At 46.8% G+C, this 19,547-nt stretch overlaps 3 protein-coding genes and 1 long non-coding RNA gene across 5 annotated transcripts in view; 2 read left to right on the top strand and 2 right to left on the bottom strand.

The window, feature by feature from the left end:
* LOC311587195 (uncharacterized protein) overlaps positions 1 to 7,879 on the bottom strand; it is a gene marked incomplete at its 5' end in the record, with an annotated part of 65,549 nt that extends 57,670 nt beyond the window's left edge. The window contains one exon of the mRNA XM_084763688.1: positions 7,571 to 7,879. Coding sequence (XP_084619814.1) covers positions 7,571 to 7,879 — 309 coding nt within the window. The remainder of the gene's footprint in view (positions 1 to 7,570) is intronic.
* MRPS17 (mitochondrial ribosomal protein S17) lies at positions 7,597 to 11,431 on the top strand. Its single transcript, XM_084762587.1, has 3 exons — positions 7,597 to 7,701; positions 8,902 to 9,041; positions 10,835 to 11,431. Exons 2-3 carry the CDS (start codon positions 8,919 to 8,921, stop codon positions 11,099 to 11,101), a joined length of 390 nt encoding a protein of 129 aa, XP_084618713.1. The 5' UTR covers positions 7,597 to 7,701; positions 8,902 to 8,918; the 3' UTR covers positions 11,102 to 11,431.
* The window catches only part of LOC311586517, a 45,564-nt gene continuing 35,065 nt past the window's right edge, over positions 9,049 to 19,547 (bottom strand). The window contains exon 3 of the long non-coding RNA XR_014775552.1: positions 9,049 to 9,851. This is a non-coding gene — a long non-coding RNA (uncharacterized lncRNA). The remainder of the gene's footprint in view (positions 9,852 to 19,547) is intronic.
* NIPSNAP2 (nipsnap homolog 2) overlaps positions 18,223 to 19,547 on the top strand; it is a 31,327-nt gene continuing 30,002 nt past the window's right edge. The window contains exon 1 of one of the 2 annotated variants that reach the window (XM_084762576.1): positions 18,223 to 18,400. In XM_084762576.1, coding sequence (XP_084618702.1) covers positions 18,324 to 18,400 — 77 coding nt within the window. In that variant the 5' untranslated portion in view covers positions 18,223 to 18,323. The remainder of the gene's footprint in view (positions 18,401 to 19,547) is intronic. The other variant, XM_084762575.1, reaches the window with a different exon arrangement.

The following is a 19,547-nucleotide window of genomic DNA, read 5'->3' as shown; positions in this document are numbered from 1 at the left end:
GGAGAAGAGATAACAAAGGCAGGAGAGGTAGCAGGAAAAGAGGAAGCTGGGCAGGGTGAGGGGGGTGGAGTGGACATAAGGAAAGATGGTGATAAGCCCATGTCAGTAATGACAGGCTGGGTGAAACAAGCCACCTGGGAGTCCTTAGCTTAGCAAATGATTGGCTTTTATATAGGTATAAAGGGTACAAGAATTAGAATAGCTCATAATCTGTCCAGAATGGTGCTTTCAGCTTAATAATAAATCATAGTCTTTTAAAAAAAATCATAGTCTGTCTGTGTCAGCCATTGGGAAATGAGTTGGTTGAAGAAAATTGCTGCCATAATAGTTTACTGTATTAATTGCATCAGAAAGAATAATTGTTCTTTCTACAAATGGCACCCAACTAATTTCATTAATCTACATTCTTTAAAATTCTGTTTTATCATAGTTTGGTGAGGAGAGGAAACACCTAAGATCTGAAGGACTCTAGGCTTCCCCTGCACACAAGAGCTAGCTGCAAAAACATAGCGGGTTAGAGAGGAGGAACTGGGAGGCCCGAATCCTTCTAGACTGGGCTGAAGATTGGAGTTAGCCTCCTACAATAAAATGGAAGCTGCTATGGTCTCTCTGGGACCAAGGCCTAAAGGTGCAACTACAGTGTGGAAAGCACAGAAAAGAACTTGGCCTAGGGCCCATTCCATACGGAAAAGGGGAAGATGTTAGAACACAGATACAAGATAGTAGGGCGTGCTTGGGCACTGAAGGTAGAAAGGAATTCATATAAAGTTTGACAGTCAAGGCAAACACTGCCATATGGAAGAAGGGGCGGGAGGAAAATAGCCTCAACAGATGTAGAAACCCAGGTACAAGATGCCTAGGGTGTGCTTAAACACTAAAGGTAGAAAGAAGTTTAAATAATGTTGATTTTAAAAGGTAAAGTGGGGCTGGAGAGATGGCCCAGAGGTTGAGGGCACTAACTGCTGCTCCAGAGGTCCATGTTCAATTCCCAGCAACCACATGGTGGCTCACAACCATCGATAATGTGTCTGATGCCCTCTTCTGGCCTGCAGGTGTACAAGCAGGCAGAGCACTGTATGCATAATAATAAATAAGTACATCTTTAAAAAAAAAAAAGGTAATGTGTTGGAGGATGGTCCTACTGTGTTTTCAAATGCTGATTTCAGTGCCTTGCTGATTTCAGTGCCTTGAGATCTGGTCTCCTCCTGCAATGGGCACTGTTAAGAATGTTGAACCAGCCGGGCGTGGTGGTGCACGCCTTTAATCCCAGCACTCGGGAGGCAGAGGCAGGCGGATCGCTGTGAGTTCAAGGCCAGCCTGGTCTACAAGGTCAGTCCAGGATGGCCAAGGCTACACAGAGAAACCTGGTCTCAAAAAAACAAAAAAAACAAAAGAATGTTGAACCGGCCCCCCCAAAAATGTTGAACTATCTTCTGTAACATTGTGATGGTAAGGAATGTTCCCCAATTGTCCCCAGTTGGCTAAATAAAGATGCTATAGCCTATGACTGGGTAGAAGAGAGGGAAGTGGATCGTGTGTGTGTGAGTGTGTGTGTGTGTGTATGTGTGTGTGTGTGTGTGTGTGTGTGTGTGTGTGTGTGTGTGTGTAGTTCTCTACTCTGGTATGTGGTATCGTACCCATACAACTCATTTGGTTGATGTTTTGTTTTTGTTTGGTTGGTTTGGTTTAGTTTGGTTTGCTTTTTTGAGACGAAGTTTCTCTGTGTAGCCTTGGCTGTCCTGGACTCGCTTTGTAGACCAGGCTGGCCTCGAACTTGCAGAGATCTACCTGCCTCTGCCTCCCTAGTCCTGGGATTAAAGGCGTGCACCACCATGCCCGGCCCATACAACTCATTTGTAATACAAGGTGTACTTCCAGTACTTTTAAAGCTCCTATTACAAACTGTCTAAGATAATTAAATATTCCAAGTTAATTATTAGTTAACCAACTCATGGCCATGTCAGACACTAGTCTAATTTATCACAGGGATATATATCCTAAGTTTAACAGATAGATATGACTCTATAAATAGATAGATATTGATTAAATTGAATAGATAAGGTCTTCAAAAACCTCAGAGACCTACAGAATATGGCATTTAAAGATGCTTTCTTATTATTTTAAGGATTCTTTAACAACAAGACAAGTCAATTATACTGGCAGCACCCAGCCTACTTCAAAGATGATGAGCACTGAAGAACCTCCACATGGAGATGGCTTCAAATGTGGCAAGTTAGCCAACAGGACAAAGAAAATGTCCTAGTTTCTACTACAGACAGAATTCTGCCTAAAGTGGGCAAGCTTGGGTGCAGGTCAAGTCGACTGCCGAGCTCTGCCATGACAAGGTAAGCTGGTCCTTCATTGGTCCTGTCAGATTTACTGGGCTAGAAAGCTGAAGATGATGCTCCAATGTTACAGAATTTTTGAATGGCTGTTGAGGCAGCGACTGTCTCTGTCATTTTTCAATTTTGGAAGCTGCTAGTCTGCACTTCCTGTTTGGTCAGGTAATTAATTTTATTCCTTCTCAAGTCTCTGATGAGTTTAAAAGCCACATAAAAGCTAATCACTTGCCAATCTGGTGACTTCCAGGCGGCTTCTGTTTCATCCAGTCTGTCCTTACTGCCACCTGCTTGTTACCATCTTGCCTATGGTGACTCCTCTCTCCCTCCCGCTTCCTCTCCTGCTACTTCAGCCTTTTCTCTCTCTCTCTCTTCTCACTCTCAATCCCAAGCCAGGGAACCTAAAATTCCACCTACCTCTTTCCTGCCCAGTCATAGGCTTTACTATCTTTATTTAGCCAATTGGGGATAATTGAGGAACATTCCTTACCATCACATGGTTCAACATTCATAACAATGCCCATGGCAGAGCAGTAACCAGATCTCAAGGCACTGAAATGAGCATTTGAAAACACAGTTGAGGGCTGGAGAGAAGGCTCAGTGGTTAAGAGCACCGACTGCTCTTCCAAAGGTCCTGAGTTCAATTCCCAGCAACCACATGGTGGCTCACAACCATGTATAATATGATCTGATGTGCACTGTACATATAATAAATAAACAAAAAAGGATTTATTTTTTAAAAAAAAACACAGTTGAACCTTCCTCCAACATCACCCACTTTCTGACTAATTAAAAGACCATTTTAAAACTATATACAGGAAGACTAATTATGAAACAACCATAAAAACCAGTAGGTAAGACTTAGATATATAATATCTAGTCAAGTCTCTAATGGGGTAAAAGACTAGTTATAGTTTGGCAATTAAGCTTGGTTGCTGAGAGAGTGAAAAAGATGTTTTAAGGTCTAGATAGATGTTTTTACTGATCGATATGATAAAAATAATTTAGGTACAAAACTTTAAACTCACCAACATAGGATATATGGTATTTTCATAATCTACCCAGCATAGTGCCTACAGCTTAATAATAAATAAATGGCTCTTTAAATGAGCCATTTAAAGAAAACTGCTGTCATAATAATTTACTACATTAGTTAATTTAGAAAAACTAAATTTTGTCCCACAAATATGGACTAGTTGAGACCATGTTCTAAAGAAGGGGGGAAAGGAAATGGGTAAAAAAATTTTAAGTCAATAACAAATAATTACTAAACTGTAAATTTTTATAATACTGTTTAATTATATTAATATTGATTAAACATGGCAATGATGCAATATAGCCAGTTATATAAAATAGAATAGACAGAAAGAGTAATATTTCTCAAATTTTAGTCATTTTGTGGTTTATTTACTGGTTTTTTATCCTTGGTCTTTTGAAAAGGACAATAAGATTTTTAGCTTGGCCTAATAAATATTAAGTATTGACCTTAATAATTTGCTATACTAATTTGTTCTGCTTTATAGCAGAATAAAAATACATTTAAAAAACTCAGCTGGGCTGGGGATAGAGAGATGGCTCAGTGGTTAAGGACACTCTTAACCACTCTTCCAAAGGACCCAGGTTCAAATCCTAGCACCCACATGGCAGCTTACAACTGTCTGTAACTCCAAGATCTGACATTCTCATATAAATACACATGCAAGCAAAACACCAGTGCACATAAAATAAAGGTAAATAAATTTAAAAAAAAAAAAACCTCAGCTGGGCATGGGGGCTCATGGTTGTAAGCCAAGCAGTCAGAAGGTGGGGCTGGTGAGATTGCTGTGAGTTTGAGGGCAGCTTACAATACATAGCTAAGACTTGTCTCAGCGGGGAGGTGGTGGCGCACGCCTTTAATCCCAGCCCTCAGGAGGCAGAGGCAGATGGATCCCTGTGAGTTCGAGGCCAGCCTGGTCTACAAAGGGAGTCCAGGACAGCCAAGGCTACACAGAAAAACCCTCTGGGGGGGGGGGGAGACAACCCCCTCTCTCTCTCTCTTTCTTTCTCTCTCTCTCTCTCTCTCTCTCTCTCTCTCTCTCTCTCACACACACACACACACACACACATTCCCTGAAAAACCTCACAACCTCACATGTCCAAAGGCTCCCCATCATGTAGAGGACGATGTCAGGTCCTTAACAAGAAACGACATCTGAGGAGAGGCCTAGCCATATACACCTTTTGTTCTGGCCTGGTGTCAGATTCTTGTTTGCCATTTTACAGTCTCTCACACGCCATTGCACCCCCACACGGTCTCTTTTCTGCTTCCTCCCCACATCCCATGTCCTCTGTATGGTCTTCCATGTCCTCCTACTTTCTTCTGTATGCTGACACACAGAGGCATCATGGTGTGCCTTGACCACTAACTGAGCGAGCATCAATGTTTCCATGGTTACCCTGAAGCCACCACGGCATTGAACATTATCAAGCACCAACAAAGACTTAGATGAATGTCCAAACACAAAAGATCCTGGCTCTAAATCTGAGCCAAAATTCCTTACACACACACACACACACACACACACACACACACACACACACACACACATACACACAAAACGGCGCGCGCGCGCGCACACCTGGTTGGTTTTTTGTTTTTGTTTTCATTTGCCTCTATTAGACTGTGGGCTTTTTATGGGTAAGGCTTCCCTTTTATCTTTTACCGACAACACCTAGCACAGAATCTGAGATTATGTGTTCTACAAATTTTTGTTGGGGTGGGGGGGCTGGGTGTGGTGGTGTACACCTGTAATCTCAGCACTCAGAGGCAGACGCAGGCAGCTAACTGTGAGTTCGAAGCTAGCCTGGTCTACAAAGGAGTCCAGGACACCCAAGGCTACACAGAGGGACCCTGTTTCGAAAAACTAAAAATTAATTTAAAAGAGTTTGGACAGGTTGATGCCTTGTTTTATTATTGTTATTGTAATACTGGGGATTGTTTCCAGGACACAGTACATGAAAGAAAACCCTTTGGCCATTTAGCCATTAAAAAAAAAAAACAAAACTCTGCTTTGGATGAATTTTTATTTTTCAAGTCTTCCAACACCAGTTGGTAAGATAGCTCAGCAGTCAAGATTGTGTGTATGGCCCAGGAGTCCCGCTCCAACTATGGCACCAGCCGAGGACAATACAGGCCGTAAACTTCAAACCTCTACCCAGATCTAGCCAACGGACAGGACATTCTCCACAGTTGAGTGGAGAGTGGGGTATGATTTTAACATGTACTCTGGTGCCCCATATTTGCCCATGTCCCCTGGATGGGGAGGCCTGGTGGCACTCAGAGGAAGGATAGCAGGCTACCAAGAAGAGACTTGATACCCTATGAGCATATACAGGGGAAGGAGGTCCCCCTCAGTCACAGTCATAGGGGAGCGGAGTAAGGGGAGAATGGGAGGGAGGGAGGAATGGGAGGATACAAGGGAGGGGATAACCATTGAGATGTAATATGAATAAACTAATAAAAAAAAACAACTTTAAAACAGAAATATCCTATTCAGCTCACAGGCCATACAAAGACAAGGCACCAGATTGGGCCCTCTGGCCATAGTTTGCTGATCCCTGCTCTGTGTGTGTGAGAATGAATAAACTATAACCACATTTTAAAAAAAGACTGTGTGTGTGTGATCCTCAAATAGTCTGTTCCAGCCGGGCGGTGGTGGCACACGCCTTTAATCCAGCACTCTGGAGGCAGAGGCGGGCGGATCACTGTGAGTTCGAGGCCAGCCTGGTCTACAAAGTGAGTCCAGGACAGCCAAGGCTACACAGAGAGACCCTGTCTCGAAAAACAAAACAAAACAAAACAAACAAATAGTCTGTTCCAACAGGCTGTTCCTCTTCACAATTTGCCTAGTATGTTCCCATTTGAGGACACTTTATCAGGAAACCTGCAATAAATCATCTGAATCCTTTTTAGGACTCTCACAAAATGCATATTCACAAAAGGGACTTCCTTTCATCTTCCAGATTTTTTTTTTTCCTCAAGACAGGTTGGTCTCAAACTCACCATGTAGCCAAGGATGATCTTGAACTCCTGATCCTCTTGTCGTCACTTCCTGAGTGCTGGGATTGTACGCACCACCACAGGAAGTTTGTACAGTGCTGGGATCTAAGGCAGGACACTTAGCATGCTAGGCAAATACTTTACCAACTGAACTACATCCTCAGCCCTGTGTCTATGTGCATGAATATCTGTTAGTGTTTATTTTAGGCAAACTGTCACTATGTAGCCTAGCCTGGCCTCAAATTCACTGCAACCCGTATCCCTCTGGGAGTGCTGGGATTACAGCTATGGGCCACTAAACCCACCTTTTAATATTAACTTGATATTTTTTGACAGGCATATTATACATATCTATGAGACACAGTGTGGCATTGCAGGGCACACCTACAGTCATATCAGGGTAATTGGCATATCCAGCCACTTACCACATCTTTGCCTTAAAAACATGGAAAATCCCCAGTATCCGATACTTTGATGTATGCAAATATTGCACTGTGCACCAAGACATTAAAAATTACTGTGGATCATGCTTGTAATTCCAACACAGGAAAGGCAGAGGCTAGTCGGGTGTACAGTGTGAGACTGTTAAAAAATAGGAAAAAAAAGGGACGGTGGTGGTGCACGCCTTTAATCCCAGCACTTGGGAGGCAGAGGCAGGCAGATCTCTGAGTTCGAGGCCAGCTTGATCTACAGAGTGAGGCCAGGACAACCGAAGCTACACAGAGAGACCCTGTCTTGAAAAACCAACAAATAAATAAATAAATAAATAAATAAATAAATAAATAAAAAAAGACAAAACGATTCTGTGACAAATGAAAAGTCCTTTCGTCTGAAGGCATGTCCCATCTATTTCTGGAAAAACAAAAAAAGCAGGAAATAAAATAAAATAGGAAAAGGTAGGAACTTCCTGCTCACAGGTCGCAGTGCCTATGGGGAAAGTATGAGCTGCCACACTTTTTTTTTTTTTTTTTTTTTTTTGGTTTTTCGAGACAGGGTTTCTCTGTGTAGCCTTGGCTGTCCTGGACTCACCTTGTAGACCAGGCTGGCCTCGAACTCACAGTGATCCACCTGCCTCTGCCTCCCGAGTGCCGGGATTATAGGCGTGCGCCACCACGCCCGGCTGAGCTGCCACTTTTAACCCCTAAGACTTAGGCCCGAGGTCCTGGTTTCCAACAGACGCGGCTATACTTACCTTTAGTCCCGCCCAATGCTGACGGAACTGGCGCCCTGTGAAAAAGGAGGGGCGGAGCTCGGCGCGTACTGCGACGTCATCACGCGGCGCCCGTGCTCTGCCCGACTTGGTCCAAGTGGGAGACCCTGGAGGTGAGCGAGGGCTCCAGGTCTGGGTGTTGCGGGTCAGCAGGGCTGCATCTACTGTCAATTGCTCCCTGAGGAACAACTCAAAGTGTCTCCAATTCAGAGTCTCCTCGTTCCTATACAGGAAGCTGGCTGTCCGGCCGAGATCTCGCAGGCTTAGCCGCGCTGTGAGCCCTGTGTGCATGGGAGCAGGCTGTAAGGGCGGTATTTAAGGCAGACAGCGAGCTGCAGTAAGTGCTGTGACCTCGAGGCTGTGCCCCGCTAACGACGAGGAAGAAACCCCGCAGACTCGGGAGTTGAGCGCCTCAAACAACACTGTATCTTAGAAAAAGTCCCTAAGTGGGCACCGTTCCAAGAGAGGACACCATTCAAGTGGCAAGGACGAGGGGTTTCTAAACGGGCACAGCACAAATAGTGCTTAGAGGGTAAATAAGGTGACTTGTCATCTGCTCATGTGTGAGGCACCTGTAAGTAGAGGAGCTTTGGTCTGTGGAGCATCTGTGATCGGCAGCAGGGGAGTTTTCCAGACGATTAGGTTAGAGAGGCCCCGGGGCTGGTCCCTTAACTAGTTACTTTCCCTCAGTCTCCTGCCTCACTTGGAGAGAGAGACTCCAATGTGACCAGTCTGTGTGTTCACACACTCCAGTAGTTTTTCAGAACATCAGTGAGCAGGCCATGTTCCTAACTTCCCGAATGGTCAACCTGGGGGTTAGTGAGATTCATTTACTACTTTGTAAACACTGTAAAGATAAGACCTGTAAGCTCCTCAAACCGGGCCATTCCAGAAAGGTAGCAAAAATAACTTCTGAAGCCCTGACAAAATTCCCTTGGTAAGCCCTAGCCATGAGAATGCTCGTAGTTAAATGGAGATGTTGTGGCTCAAGCCTGTGTGTAATTTCGGAGCATCCCCTGGGGCTGGTGCTAGAGGGTTTTAGCCACCATGCGAGTGCTGGGAGCTCAACCCAAGGCCTCTGGAGGAGCAACCAGTGCTCAGCTGCTTAGCTATCCCTCCATCTCAGCTCACCGGAGGCTAATGTAGAAGAGTCACCCAATTCAAGACCATCCTAGGCTACAGTGGAGAGAGACAGACCTCAGGAAGAAAAGGCGCAGCCATTATTGGTCTGTTAGATGGACAGAGAAAGGGGGCAAGACTGTCTTAAAAATGTTAAGCTTGGAGGTTTTTGATTTTTTTTTTCTTTATTTTAGGTGCTCAGAGACACATAATGTCAGTAGTCCGTTCCTCCGTCCATGCCAAATGGGTTGTGGGGAAGGTGATTGGTACAGCAATGGTAAAAACTGCTAAAGTAAGAGCGACCAGACTCGTATTGGACCCCTACTTATTAAAGGTGAGGATCAACACCTATTTTATAGTGGCGGTGACAAGGTACCACCATGTTCTGAGACAGCAGTTCTCAGCCTGGGGGGCGCAGCCCCTTCAGGTGTCACATGGCAGATATCCAGCGTATAATTACATTAGGATTGATAACAGTATCAAAATTACAGTCATGGGAGGCTGGAGCGATGACTCAGAGGTTAAGAGCCCCGGTTGCTCTTCCAGAGGTCCTGAGTTCAATTTCCGATAATCGCATGCTGGTTCATAACAATCTATTATGAGATCTGGTGCCTTCTTCTAGCATGCAGGCACACGCACAGACAGAACACTGTATACATAGTAAATAGGCAAATGTTTTTAAATTACAGTTATTAAGTAGCAAGGGACTAATTTTATCATTTGGGGGTCACCCCAATGTGAGGAACTGCATTAAAGGGTCCCAGCATTAGTAAGGTTGAGAACCACCGCTTTTGGATCTGAGCAGAAAAGCATTTCCCTGTTGATAAAAGGTAAGTTGAACATCTTCAGCAGTCTAGACACCACTGGCCTGTGGGTGTCCTGGGAGGGTTTCAGGAACACACGGGTCATTTAAGTTAATTCTCACGCCACAGTCATTTGCTGGGCAGAACGCTATGGGAACAGAGGGCAAGGCACTTCCTCCCAGATTGCTGTCAGAGAACATCTCGGGAAAGATGTTTGAGCTGACCGTCCAGTATGGTATGAGTTCACCCTGGAGCAGGTGGCGAGAGGTCATTCCGGTGACTCCTGTATTGATGAACGCTCTGTGGTGGGGATTCTTTGAGCTGTGATAGCAGGTGGTCCCCTGCAGAGACAGCAAGTGGGTCCACACATTGAGGCCAGGGATTTGGTATTGTAGTTTAAGGAATTAAGGGCAGTTGAAGGCAGACTGTGCAGGGTCCTTTGTGCTTTGTTGTTCTGTTTTGTTTTGAGACAGGGTTTCTCTGGGTAGCCCAGGCTGTCCTGGAACTCACTCTGTAGGCCAGGCTGGCCTCGAACTCACAGAGATCCACCTGCCTCTTGCCAGAGCTGCTCACTGCTATACCCAGCAATCTACTGTGTATTGATTTCATCCTTTAAATAAAGGAAGGACTGCCGGGCTGCGGTGGTCCACGCTTCTAAGCCCAGCTCTCAGGAGACGGAGGCCGCCGCCCCCACCACCTGGCCTTATTAAAACGCTTCATTGTCTTAATAACTTTAGTTATTTGAAGTTTAGAGGCTCCTTCTGTGGTGGAAGGAAACTGATGGTGGAGTGATTCCGGGACTCACACAGCTAGTGGGGAGAGCTGTGTGTAGAGGCTGGAGGGAGAGCCTCAGAGGAAAGGGGCTCCTATAGAGAGACGGTCACTGGTAGAGCCAGGGTACTTAAAGGAGTGACCTCAGGGATCGCTCTGGGAATACCATTGCTAGTACCAACCCTTAAGCAGTAATCGTTTTACTAGATGCTTCCCAAGGTATTTCATCTTGCATTGCTAAGCCCTGGCCGGTGCCTGTGCACTGTTGTTTTTTTGTTTGTTTGTTTGTTTTGTTTTTTGTTTTTCCAGACAGGGTTTCTCTGTGTACCCTGGCTGTCCTGGACTCACTTTGTAGACCAGGCTGGCCTCTAAACTCACAGCGATCCACCTGCCTCTGCCTCCCGAGTGCTGGGATTAAAGGCGTGCACCACCACGCCTGGCTGCACTGTTGTTTTGTTGTTGTTGTTGTTGTTGTTGTTGTTTTTCATGTTCTTTTTGCACCGCCAGGTCACAGATGGGAGTTACTGATTTGCTCCTGTCCTTCTCCCAACAGTACTTTAATAAGCGGAAAACCTACTTCGCTCACGATGCCCTCCAGCAGTGCAGCGTTGGGGACATCGTGCTCCTCAGAGCCTTGCCCGTCCCGCGATCAAAGCACGTGAAACACGAGCTGGCTGAGATCATCTTCAAGGTCGGCCGGGTCATCGACCCGGTCACAGGAAAGCCCTGTGCAGGAACCGCCTACCTTGAGAGTCCACTGGGCTCAGAAACCGTTCACCTCAGCCAGACTCTGGAAGGACTCAAGGTCTCCTCATCCTAGGGAAGAAAGAGCCAAAGGGACTTCCATGTTTGTCCTACAGTTTCCGTCACTAACTGTCCAGTTTGTATTGTGACATTAAAAGTAGCAAATGAAATAGTGACACTGACCCATACAGGGTTACGTCATGCTTCAGATTCCCTACACAGAACATGGTTTCAGATCACTGCACGCCTAAGTGCGCCGCAGCATCGTTTCATAAGCTCACTACCCCCGATCACGTGCGTTCTTTTGTTCTGCCTTGGCTTTCTTCAAAGAAATCTCGGGCTTAGCTTTGTACCTTTATTTTGAAAGAAAACATTTTGATAATAACATTTAAGGCGGAACTCCAAAGTGTTGATAGTGTTTTTAATGTGGTGTGTGTGTGTGTGTGTGTGTGTGTCCATGATGTGTGTGAGTACACATGTGCCACAGCACACTTGTGTCAGTCACAGGACAGCTTTGTGGAGTCAGTGCTCGCTTTCCATTTTTACATGGCTTCCAGCTGTCACGCTCAAATTGCCAGGTTTGCATGGCTAGCACCTCACCACTGAGCCACCTTGCTGCGCCAAGTTCTGATGGTTTATATTCAAAGTAAATTTTTTTTCCTCTGGTTTCACCAATCCCCAAGAGGAAACTTTGTCAGATTTATCAGTATTTATAATAGTGTGAGGTGGAAATAAAATTTTAAGATTTATGAGCCGGGCAGTAGTGGTGCATGCCTTCAGTCCCAGCACTTGGGAGGCAGAGGCAGGCGGATCTCTGAGTTCAAGGCCAGCCTGGTCTACAAAGCGAGTCCAGGACAGCCAAGGCTACACAGAGAAACCCTGTCTTGAAAAACCAAGAAAATATTTTACAAAAATTTTTTAAGATTTATGCCATTTACATCCTAGGTTTTATGAAGTTTGTTTTTGTTTCTTGTTTTTCAAGACAGGGTTTCTCTGTGTAGCCTCGGCTGTCCTGGACTCACTTTGTAGACCAGGCTGGCCTCGAACTCACAGTGATCTGCCTGCCTCTGCCTCCCTGAGTGCTGGGATTAAAGGTGTGGCCATCATACCCAGCTTTTATGAGTTCTTCAGAGCTGACAACTGGTTGAAGCACCTTCAACTAGTTTGGGGTGGTAGTTTGTTTTGAGACTGGTTCTCACATTTAACCCAGGTTGGCCTTGAACTCACAACACTGTCCATCAGTTCGGAGTGCCGGAATTACAGATGTGAGCCCCGGAAGTTGTAAGACTACGTGCATTTGAGGTGGAGGTTTTTGAGTTGCTTTTCATTTTGTGATAACCGACGATCACACATACATATGCACACAAAGTGCTAAAACTGCAGAACCTCTGGCCCGTGTATGTGTTTTCTAACGCCTAGAAAGAGACCTGGGGTATATTTCAGCTTCAGCTAATATGTATGTTACGCGTGTTGTGTGTGTTTGATTTTGCTTTGTTTTAAGATAGCATCTCAGCACACAGCCCCGCTGGGCCTTGAACCTGCAGTCCTACCTCAAGCCCTCCGGTTAATAGGTGTATGCAGCCGCCTAGTTCAGTAGACATGCACAGGCCCCTGGTCACTGGGCTCACAAGGTGGTAGGGATGTATAGGTGCTCTTAGGACAAATAGGACCCATGGGGGACAAGTGGCCAGAGGCCAGATAACTTCCCAAGAGAGAGTGCTAGAACTTTTAAAGTCTACGGACTAGTAAATAAGGGGTATGGAAGGGCATTTCATGCTGAGGAAGAAGTGTAAAGACGGAAGTAAACATGAGCAGTGAGGCTAGAAAGATAGCTCAGTGGTTAGCAACGCTGGCTGTTTATAAAGGATCCAGGTTCAATTCTCAACACCCACATCACATGGCTGCGCAAACCTGTTAACTCCCAATCCCAAAGGATTTGGCGCCCTCTTCTGGCCTCCAGGAGCACTGCGTGTATGTGCGCAGATGTACATGCAGGCAAAGCTCTCATGCATAACATAAAAATTAGTCTTTTGTTTTCTTTTTTAGCAGGAATATTCAAAGCAGAAGAGAATTGCTGAGACATTTTGAATATGGGTAGACATTAGGGAACTAGGGTGACGGATTACTTAAGGTTGTCAAAATAACAGTTGTGTTTTGGTTTGGTTTTTGGTTTTTTGAGACAGGGTTTCTCTGTGTAACAGCTCTGGCTGTCCTGGAACTCGCTCTGTAGTCTGTAGTCCAGACTGCCCTGGTCAACAGAACAAGTTCCAGAACAGCCAAAGAGAAGCCTTGTCTTGAGAGGAAGAAAAAGTGATCCTAAAAACTAAACCTCGTACAAAGATGTGGGATAGCGTGTGCACCTAGGGAAAACTCTTGGCTTGGTGCCAGGATAGGACGTGGAAGATGAAGCCTTTTGGAGTAGCAGTTCCTAATGCTTCCAATACGTTTCCGAGTACTTATATTTGAGTATACCTGCGTGTGGGCAGCCCGGGCTGGAGACTGATAGAAGAGGGTATCTCAGTTCTTAAGACATTCGGAAAGGGGTGCTTTCCAATGGTTTTAGGCAAACTCCCTGGGGGTCGCGACCCCCCAGGTTGAGAACCACTGTTCTAGTGTCAGGCTCTCTGGTAAGTGAGGTTGTGTGGTCCTTTCAGCATGTGACCAACACCTGTCGGACCACTCAGGTCTCCAACTCCGAGCATCTGTAAGAGACTTTCGAGATTGATCTGTACTCTGGTGTATCGTTTGTATTAAAGTTTTTGAGCGGGGCAGTGGTGGCGCACGCCTTTAATCTCAGCACTCGGGAGGCAGAGGCAGGCGGATATCTGTGAGTTCGAGGCCAGCCTGGTCTACAAAGCGAGTCTAGCACAGCCAAGGCTACACAGAGAAACCCTGTCTCGAAAAAAAAAAAGTTTTTGAGCATTGATGTAGCTCAGTGGTAGAGCACTTGCCTGGCAAGCACAAGACTACAAAGAAGAATGGCCTGGTGGTGCTCCCTTGTAATCTAGCACCCTTGTCACCAAGCCTGACAACCTGAGTGTGAGTCCTGGGCCCCACATGGTAAAAGGAAAGAATCCATTCCTGGGAGTTTTTTCTTTGTTTGTTTGTTTTTGTTTTTGTTTTTGTTTTGTTTCAGCCTTCACATGGTCCTAGTGCCCACCTACATGCACAGGTAAATAAATGTAATTTAAATTTTTTAAATTAGGCTTCTGGAAGACTCTTTGTCTTGATTCAATTTGTTTTTTGAGACAAGGTTTCTCTGTGTAGCCTGGGCTGTCCTGGACTCACTTTGTAGACCAGCTGGCCTTGAACTCACAGAGATCCACCTGCCTCTGCCTCCCAAGTGCTGGGATTACAGGCATGTGCCACCATGCCTGGCTCTGAAAGACTCTTGTAATGAGGAATATGGGTACCTGGTAGTGCACACCTTTAATCTCAGCACTCAGGCGGAGACAGAGGCTAGCCTGGTCTACATAGTTGAGTTCCAGGCCAGCCAAGGCTACATAGGGAGACCTTGTCTCAAAAAACAAAAAACAAACAAACAAAAAAACTGGGTGCAGTGGCAAATGCAGGCAGATCTCTGTGAGTTCGAGGCCACCTGGTCGACAAAAGGAGTCCAAGACAGCCAAGAGTACACGGAGGAGGAACACTGTCTCAAAAAAATAAATAAATAAATAAAACCCACAAAACAAAAAGAAAAAAGGGGGCTGGAGAGATGGCTGAGTGGTTAAAAGCACTGCCTGCTCTTCCAGAGGGCCTGAGTTCAGTTCCCGGCAACCATATGGTGGCTCACAACCATCTGTAATGTGATATAATCCCCTTTTCTGGCATACAGGTATACATGCATGCAAAACACTCATATATGATAAATAATTAAATAAAATCTTTTTAAAAAGAAAAGAAAAAGGAACAGAACGGAACCCCTACCAGTGATTCTCAATCCTCCTAATGCTCTGACCCTTTAATACAGTTCCAGATACTCACATATGGGCGTGTCTGCATGTGGGCAGACCTGCTTGGGGAGGGGGCTAGGGGACTGGTGTCTCGGTTCCTAAAGCCGGAACACATCAGACATATGTGGTTTTCAATGATCTTCAGGGAATTCTGAGCGTCCTTGGAGTGCAGAGGGGTTGCAACCCACAGGTTGAGACCCACCAGCACCCCAGCCCCACCCCCACCCCTTGAGTGGTGTTATATACACTTGTAATCCAGCAGTCAGATGACTGAGGTAGAGAATTACAAGGTCAAGACAAGCCTAGGCAATTTGGTAGGACCTATTTCAAAAGCAGATTGAAGAGACACAGCTCATTGGTAGAGCACTTGCCTAGCATATACAAGGTCCTAAATACAGTCACCAATAACTGGGGGTCAGGGGAGGGGGAGGTGAACACAGCACTAATAAACTAATGAAACTCCAAGACAAAATGGTGATGAAGAGAGCAAAAAATACAGCACACGTGGCCTAATGCTAAGTAACACAAAAAACAGACAAGGCAATGAAACCCATAAATACCAAGCTTGCATTCCAAAAAACAGATTTGAAAGTCTTTTTTGTTTTTCTTTTTTTGTTCGGTTGGTTTTTGTTTTAGTTTTTCAAGATAGGGTTTCTCTGTGTAGCCTTGGCTGTCCTGGACTTGCTTTGTAGACCAGGCTGGCCTTGAACTCACAGCGAACCACCTGCCTCTGCCTCCCAAGTGCTGGCATTAAAGGCATCACCACCACCCGGCTTTGTTTTATTTTTCAAGACAGGGTTTTTCTGTGTAGCCTTGGCTGTCCTGGACTTGCTTTATAGACCAGGCTGGCCTCGAACTCACAGCGAACCGTCTGCCTCTGCCTCCCTGAGTGCTGCTATTACAGACATAATGTCACCACATTTGAAACTCTTAACGTAAAATTGAGTCACGTCAAGCGGGCTAAGGCATACCTGTGATCCCAGCACTCTGGAGCTGGAGGCAGGAGAATTAAGAGTTTGAGGCCATCCTGGTCTGCATAGCCATGTTTAAGTAAATACAAATAAATAAACTGGGTCTGATGGCTCCTGTATGTCATCTCGGCACCCAGAAGCGTAAGGTAAGAGAGTTACTATTGAACACAGTCCAAGAATGGAGCGGCGCCAGAGGAATTCTGAATGTTTGTTAAAAAACTCCAAGAAAACAAGTCATGCAGCCTCAGTTTCTTCAAAACACGAAATAGTTCCTGGAAGGCGCTTTCTCCTCCCAGCTGGAGTGGCTAGGTATGGGTATACTTCAGATTACTCGTTATTGCTTGCTGTTGTTATCATACGCCTCTGTGGGGAAACCTCTTTTTGCCGCGTGCGGCTTGTCCTTCCCATAGAACACCTTACTCGCGTGCTTCTTAACCCTTGGAGGATAAATTGTCTGACGCTCTGAATAAAGACTAACTAGTGCGTGAGACTTTGGTCCACCTCATTTTTTTAGGCTTCATCCTCGCAGGCTCAATGCCCCATCAAGAGCGATAAAGAGATCACCACAGAAAGACCCCGTCTCAAGTAAATTGAGAAAACGGAGGATTTGTATAAGAAAGCCGGGGCTCGCCCGCCTGCCCGCTCTTGAAGATGCCCTGCCGCAGCGAGCCTCCCATCTGCCCTCCATAGTTGGGGTTTCAGCTGTACCAAACTCCATTAACCTCCTCCACAGTCGAAGGAGCAAGTGCCTCTCCCTATCTGAACCACCCCTCCGTAAGACCAGCCCCCCGATTTTGTTCAAACTCGACTTGTTAGAAACCTGCACCCACGAGGCTGGAGCGATGGCTCCGCGGTTAAGAGCTGGTCGTCCAGAGGACCCAGAATCAATTCTCAGCACTTTACGCGCAGCAGCTCACAACTGTCAATAACTCTACGTCCAGGGGTCCCACATCCTCACACAAATGTCCCTGCAGGCAAAACACCAAATCACATAAAAGCAAAAGGGAAAATTAAGAAAGCCACAAACTGGGCATGCGTGGTGGCACACATCTTTAATCCCAGCACTCAGGAGGCAGAGGCAGGCGGATCTCTGTGAGTTTGAGGCTAGCCTGGTCTACAAAAACGAGTCTAGGGCAGCCAAGGCTGATACACGGAGAAGCCCTGCCTCAAAAAAAAAAAAAAAGGAGGAGGAGGAGGAGGAGAAGAAGAAAAGAAAAAGAGGGCCGTACCTTTTGAGCTTCAAGATTACAGATGGTAGAGAATCAATTTCCACCCCACCCCTACCGGAACCACGCAGGCAGCCACAGAAGCTGGAGAGTGCTTTCCTCTTGGCCTCTACAGCCTGCCCCTGGCCTCTGGAGGTAACTACTGTCTTGCTGAAGTGTTCGTGGTTCTATTTGTAACTTTTTTGTTTTTTTTTTAAAAGATTTTATTTATTATGTATACAGTATACATCAGATCACTTTATAGATGGTTGTGAGCCACCATGTGGTTTCTGGGAATTGAACTCAGGGCCTCTAGAGGAGCAGTCAGTGCTCCTAACCACTGAGCTATCTCTCCAGCCCCCTTTTTTTGGTTTTTTTTCCGAGACAGAGTTTCTCTATGTTATTTTGGCTGTCCTGGATTCACTTTGTAGACCAGGCTGGCCTCGAACTCACAGCGATCCGCCTGCCTCTGCCTCCCAAGTGCTGGGATTAAAGGCGTGTGCCACCACACCCGGTTTTGTTTGTTTGTTTGTTTGTTGTTTGTTTTTTCGCGACAGGGTTTCTCTGTGTAGCCTTGACTGTCCTGGACTCGCTTTGTAGACCAGGCTGGCCTCGAACTCAGAGATCTACCTGCCTCTGCCTCTCGAGCGCTGGGATTAAAGGTGTGCACCACCACACTCGGCTCTGTAAACGCTTTTATAATCCTTACAGAATACATTTTCCCCAATGCCAGTGGTTGTCAACCTTCCTAATGCTGCTACCCCCTTAATACCGTCCCTCGTGTTGTGGTGACCCTCAATCATAAAATTAGTCTCTGTATTCTCCCACCCACAAATCTACTCTTTTCTCGTGGATCTCCCCGTGTACATTCGGGCGCTGGCCAGGTTCCTTCCACACATCCATTTCTGGGCAGGGAGCTCCCGGTCGCTCATTTTAACAATTTGTCTTCAAGCAGCAGGTCGGCGCGCCCCCTGGCGGCATCACCGCGCGCTGCCGCGGTAGCACGCCGCCTCCCCCTAGCGGCCGCGCCCCCGCACTACAGCGGCCTAGCGCCCTGCCCCGCCCCAGCCTGGTCGGCCGGGCCGGGGGAGGGGTCGCGGTGGCGGCGGCGGCGGCGGCGGCGGCGTCAGCAACACCCAGGCGGTCGGAGCTTCAGGCTCCGGAGCAAGATGGCGGCGCGAGTGCTGCTCGCGCGAGGAGGCCTGCTGCGGCCAGCCGCCCCCGGCAGCTTCCTGCCCGGGCTCCGGTGAGCAGCGCCGCCCTTTCCGGGGCCCGGCCGGCCGGGGAGGGGCCGCCGTGGGGCGAAGGGCGCAGGGTCCCCGGGGCGGGCTGTGGGACGTCGGGGAGGCCGGCCTCGGAGTCCCTGCGAGCGAGGGCTTGGCATGGCTGGAGCGCCTTCCGGGGACCCGTGGGGCTCAAGGTCACGGTCCTGCCCGCCGCCCTTGCCAGGGACGCCCGGGGCCCGGCCCGCAGCCTCCGATCACTGCGCCCTCCGCAGTAGCGATGCCTCGTCCCGGGTTGTGAAGAAGTGACATGATGGCAGGTTCCCCCCCCCAACCCCCAAACACACATAACCCCCCCATCCTTCCCTCCCTTCCCCCGGTGAAGCTGCACCCCGAGGTCCTTGACTTATAACATTTGAAAGCGGAGTGGATCGAAAAAAATAATAAATAATAAACAGTCATCGACGGTGGCCAGCTGGAGTAGATGCAGGAGTTCGCTGCCCAAACTTTTTTCTTTTCCTAAACCGCCGTGGATTCTCTGTGGCCAGCTGTGTGAATCTGTCACCTTGACATTTCCATATTTAAGTAACCCAAGGCCATTCCTAATTTACCCACAGGTTGGTTTTTTCCCCCCCTTCCTTTGTATGATGTGTTGCTTTTGAACAGTTTTTAGGGTTTAGTTTAATATGTGTCTAAGTGTTTGCCTGCATGCATGCATGCGTGCCACATAAGTGGCTGGTGCCCGTGGCGGCTTGAAGGTTTTGGATTCTCCGGAACTGGAGTTAACAGAAGGTTGTGAGCCGCCATGTGGGGCCTGAAATTGAACCTGAGTCCTCTACAAGAGCAGCAAGTGCTCTTCACCCTTGAGCCGTCTCTCCAACCCCTATTTATTTTTTGGAGACAAAGTATCGCTACATGTATCCCTGGCTGGTCTTGAACTTTCTGCAAACCTCCTACCTCAGTCTCCTGAGTACTCTATGGCAGATGTGCACTACCAAGCCCAGCATTGGCTAATTGAAATGTTGCCTTTTTAAAAATTGTTAGTTTTCTTTTAATTCTCTCGCACCTGTGCACACATGCGTGTAATTGGTTTTCTTCCACCATATGGGTCTGGGAAATTGAATGTAGTTCATCAGACTTAGTAGCTAGTTCCTTTACTCTTTAACTCTT

This window comes from Acomys minous (assembly GCF_964271855.1).
Source record: "Acomys minous genome assembly, chromosome: 16".
NCBI classification, from domain to species: domain Eukaryota; kingdom Metazoa; phylum Chordata; class Mammalia; order Rodentia; family Muridae; genus Acomys; species Acomys minous.
Note: the sequence above shows the minus strand (reverse complement) of the source record. Positions and strands in the feature narration are given on the sequence as shown.

Excerpts from the sequence above, each read along its gene's own strand:
- MRPS17 (XM_084762587.1), top strand. The coding sequence starts at position 8,919 with ATGTCAGTAGTCCGTTCCTCCGTCCATGCCAAATGGGTTGTGGGGAAG. Across the intron at positions 9,042-10,834 it reads TGGACCCCTACTTATTAAAG|TACTTTAATAAGCGGAAAAC; the intron begins GTGAGGATCAAC and ends TTCTCCCAACAG.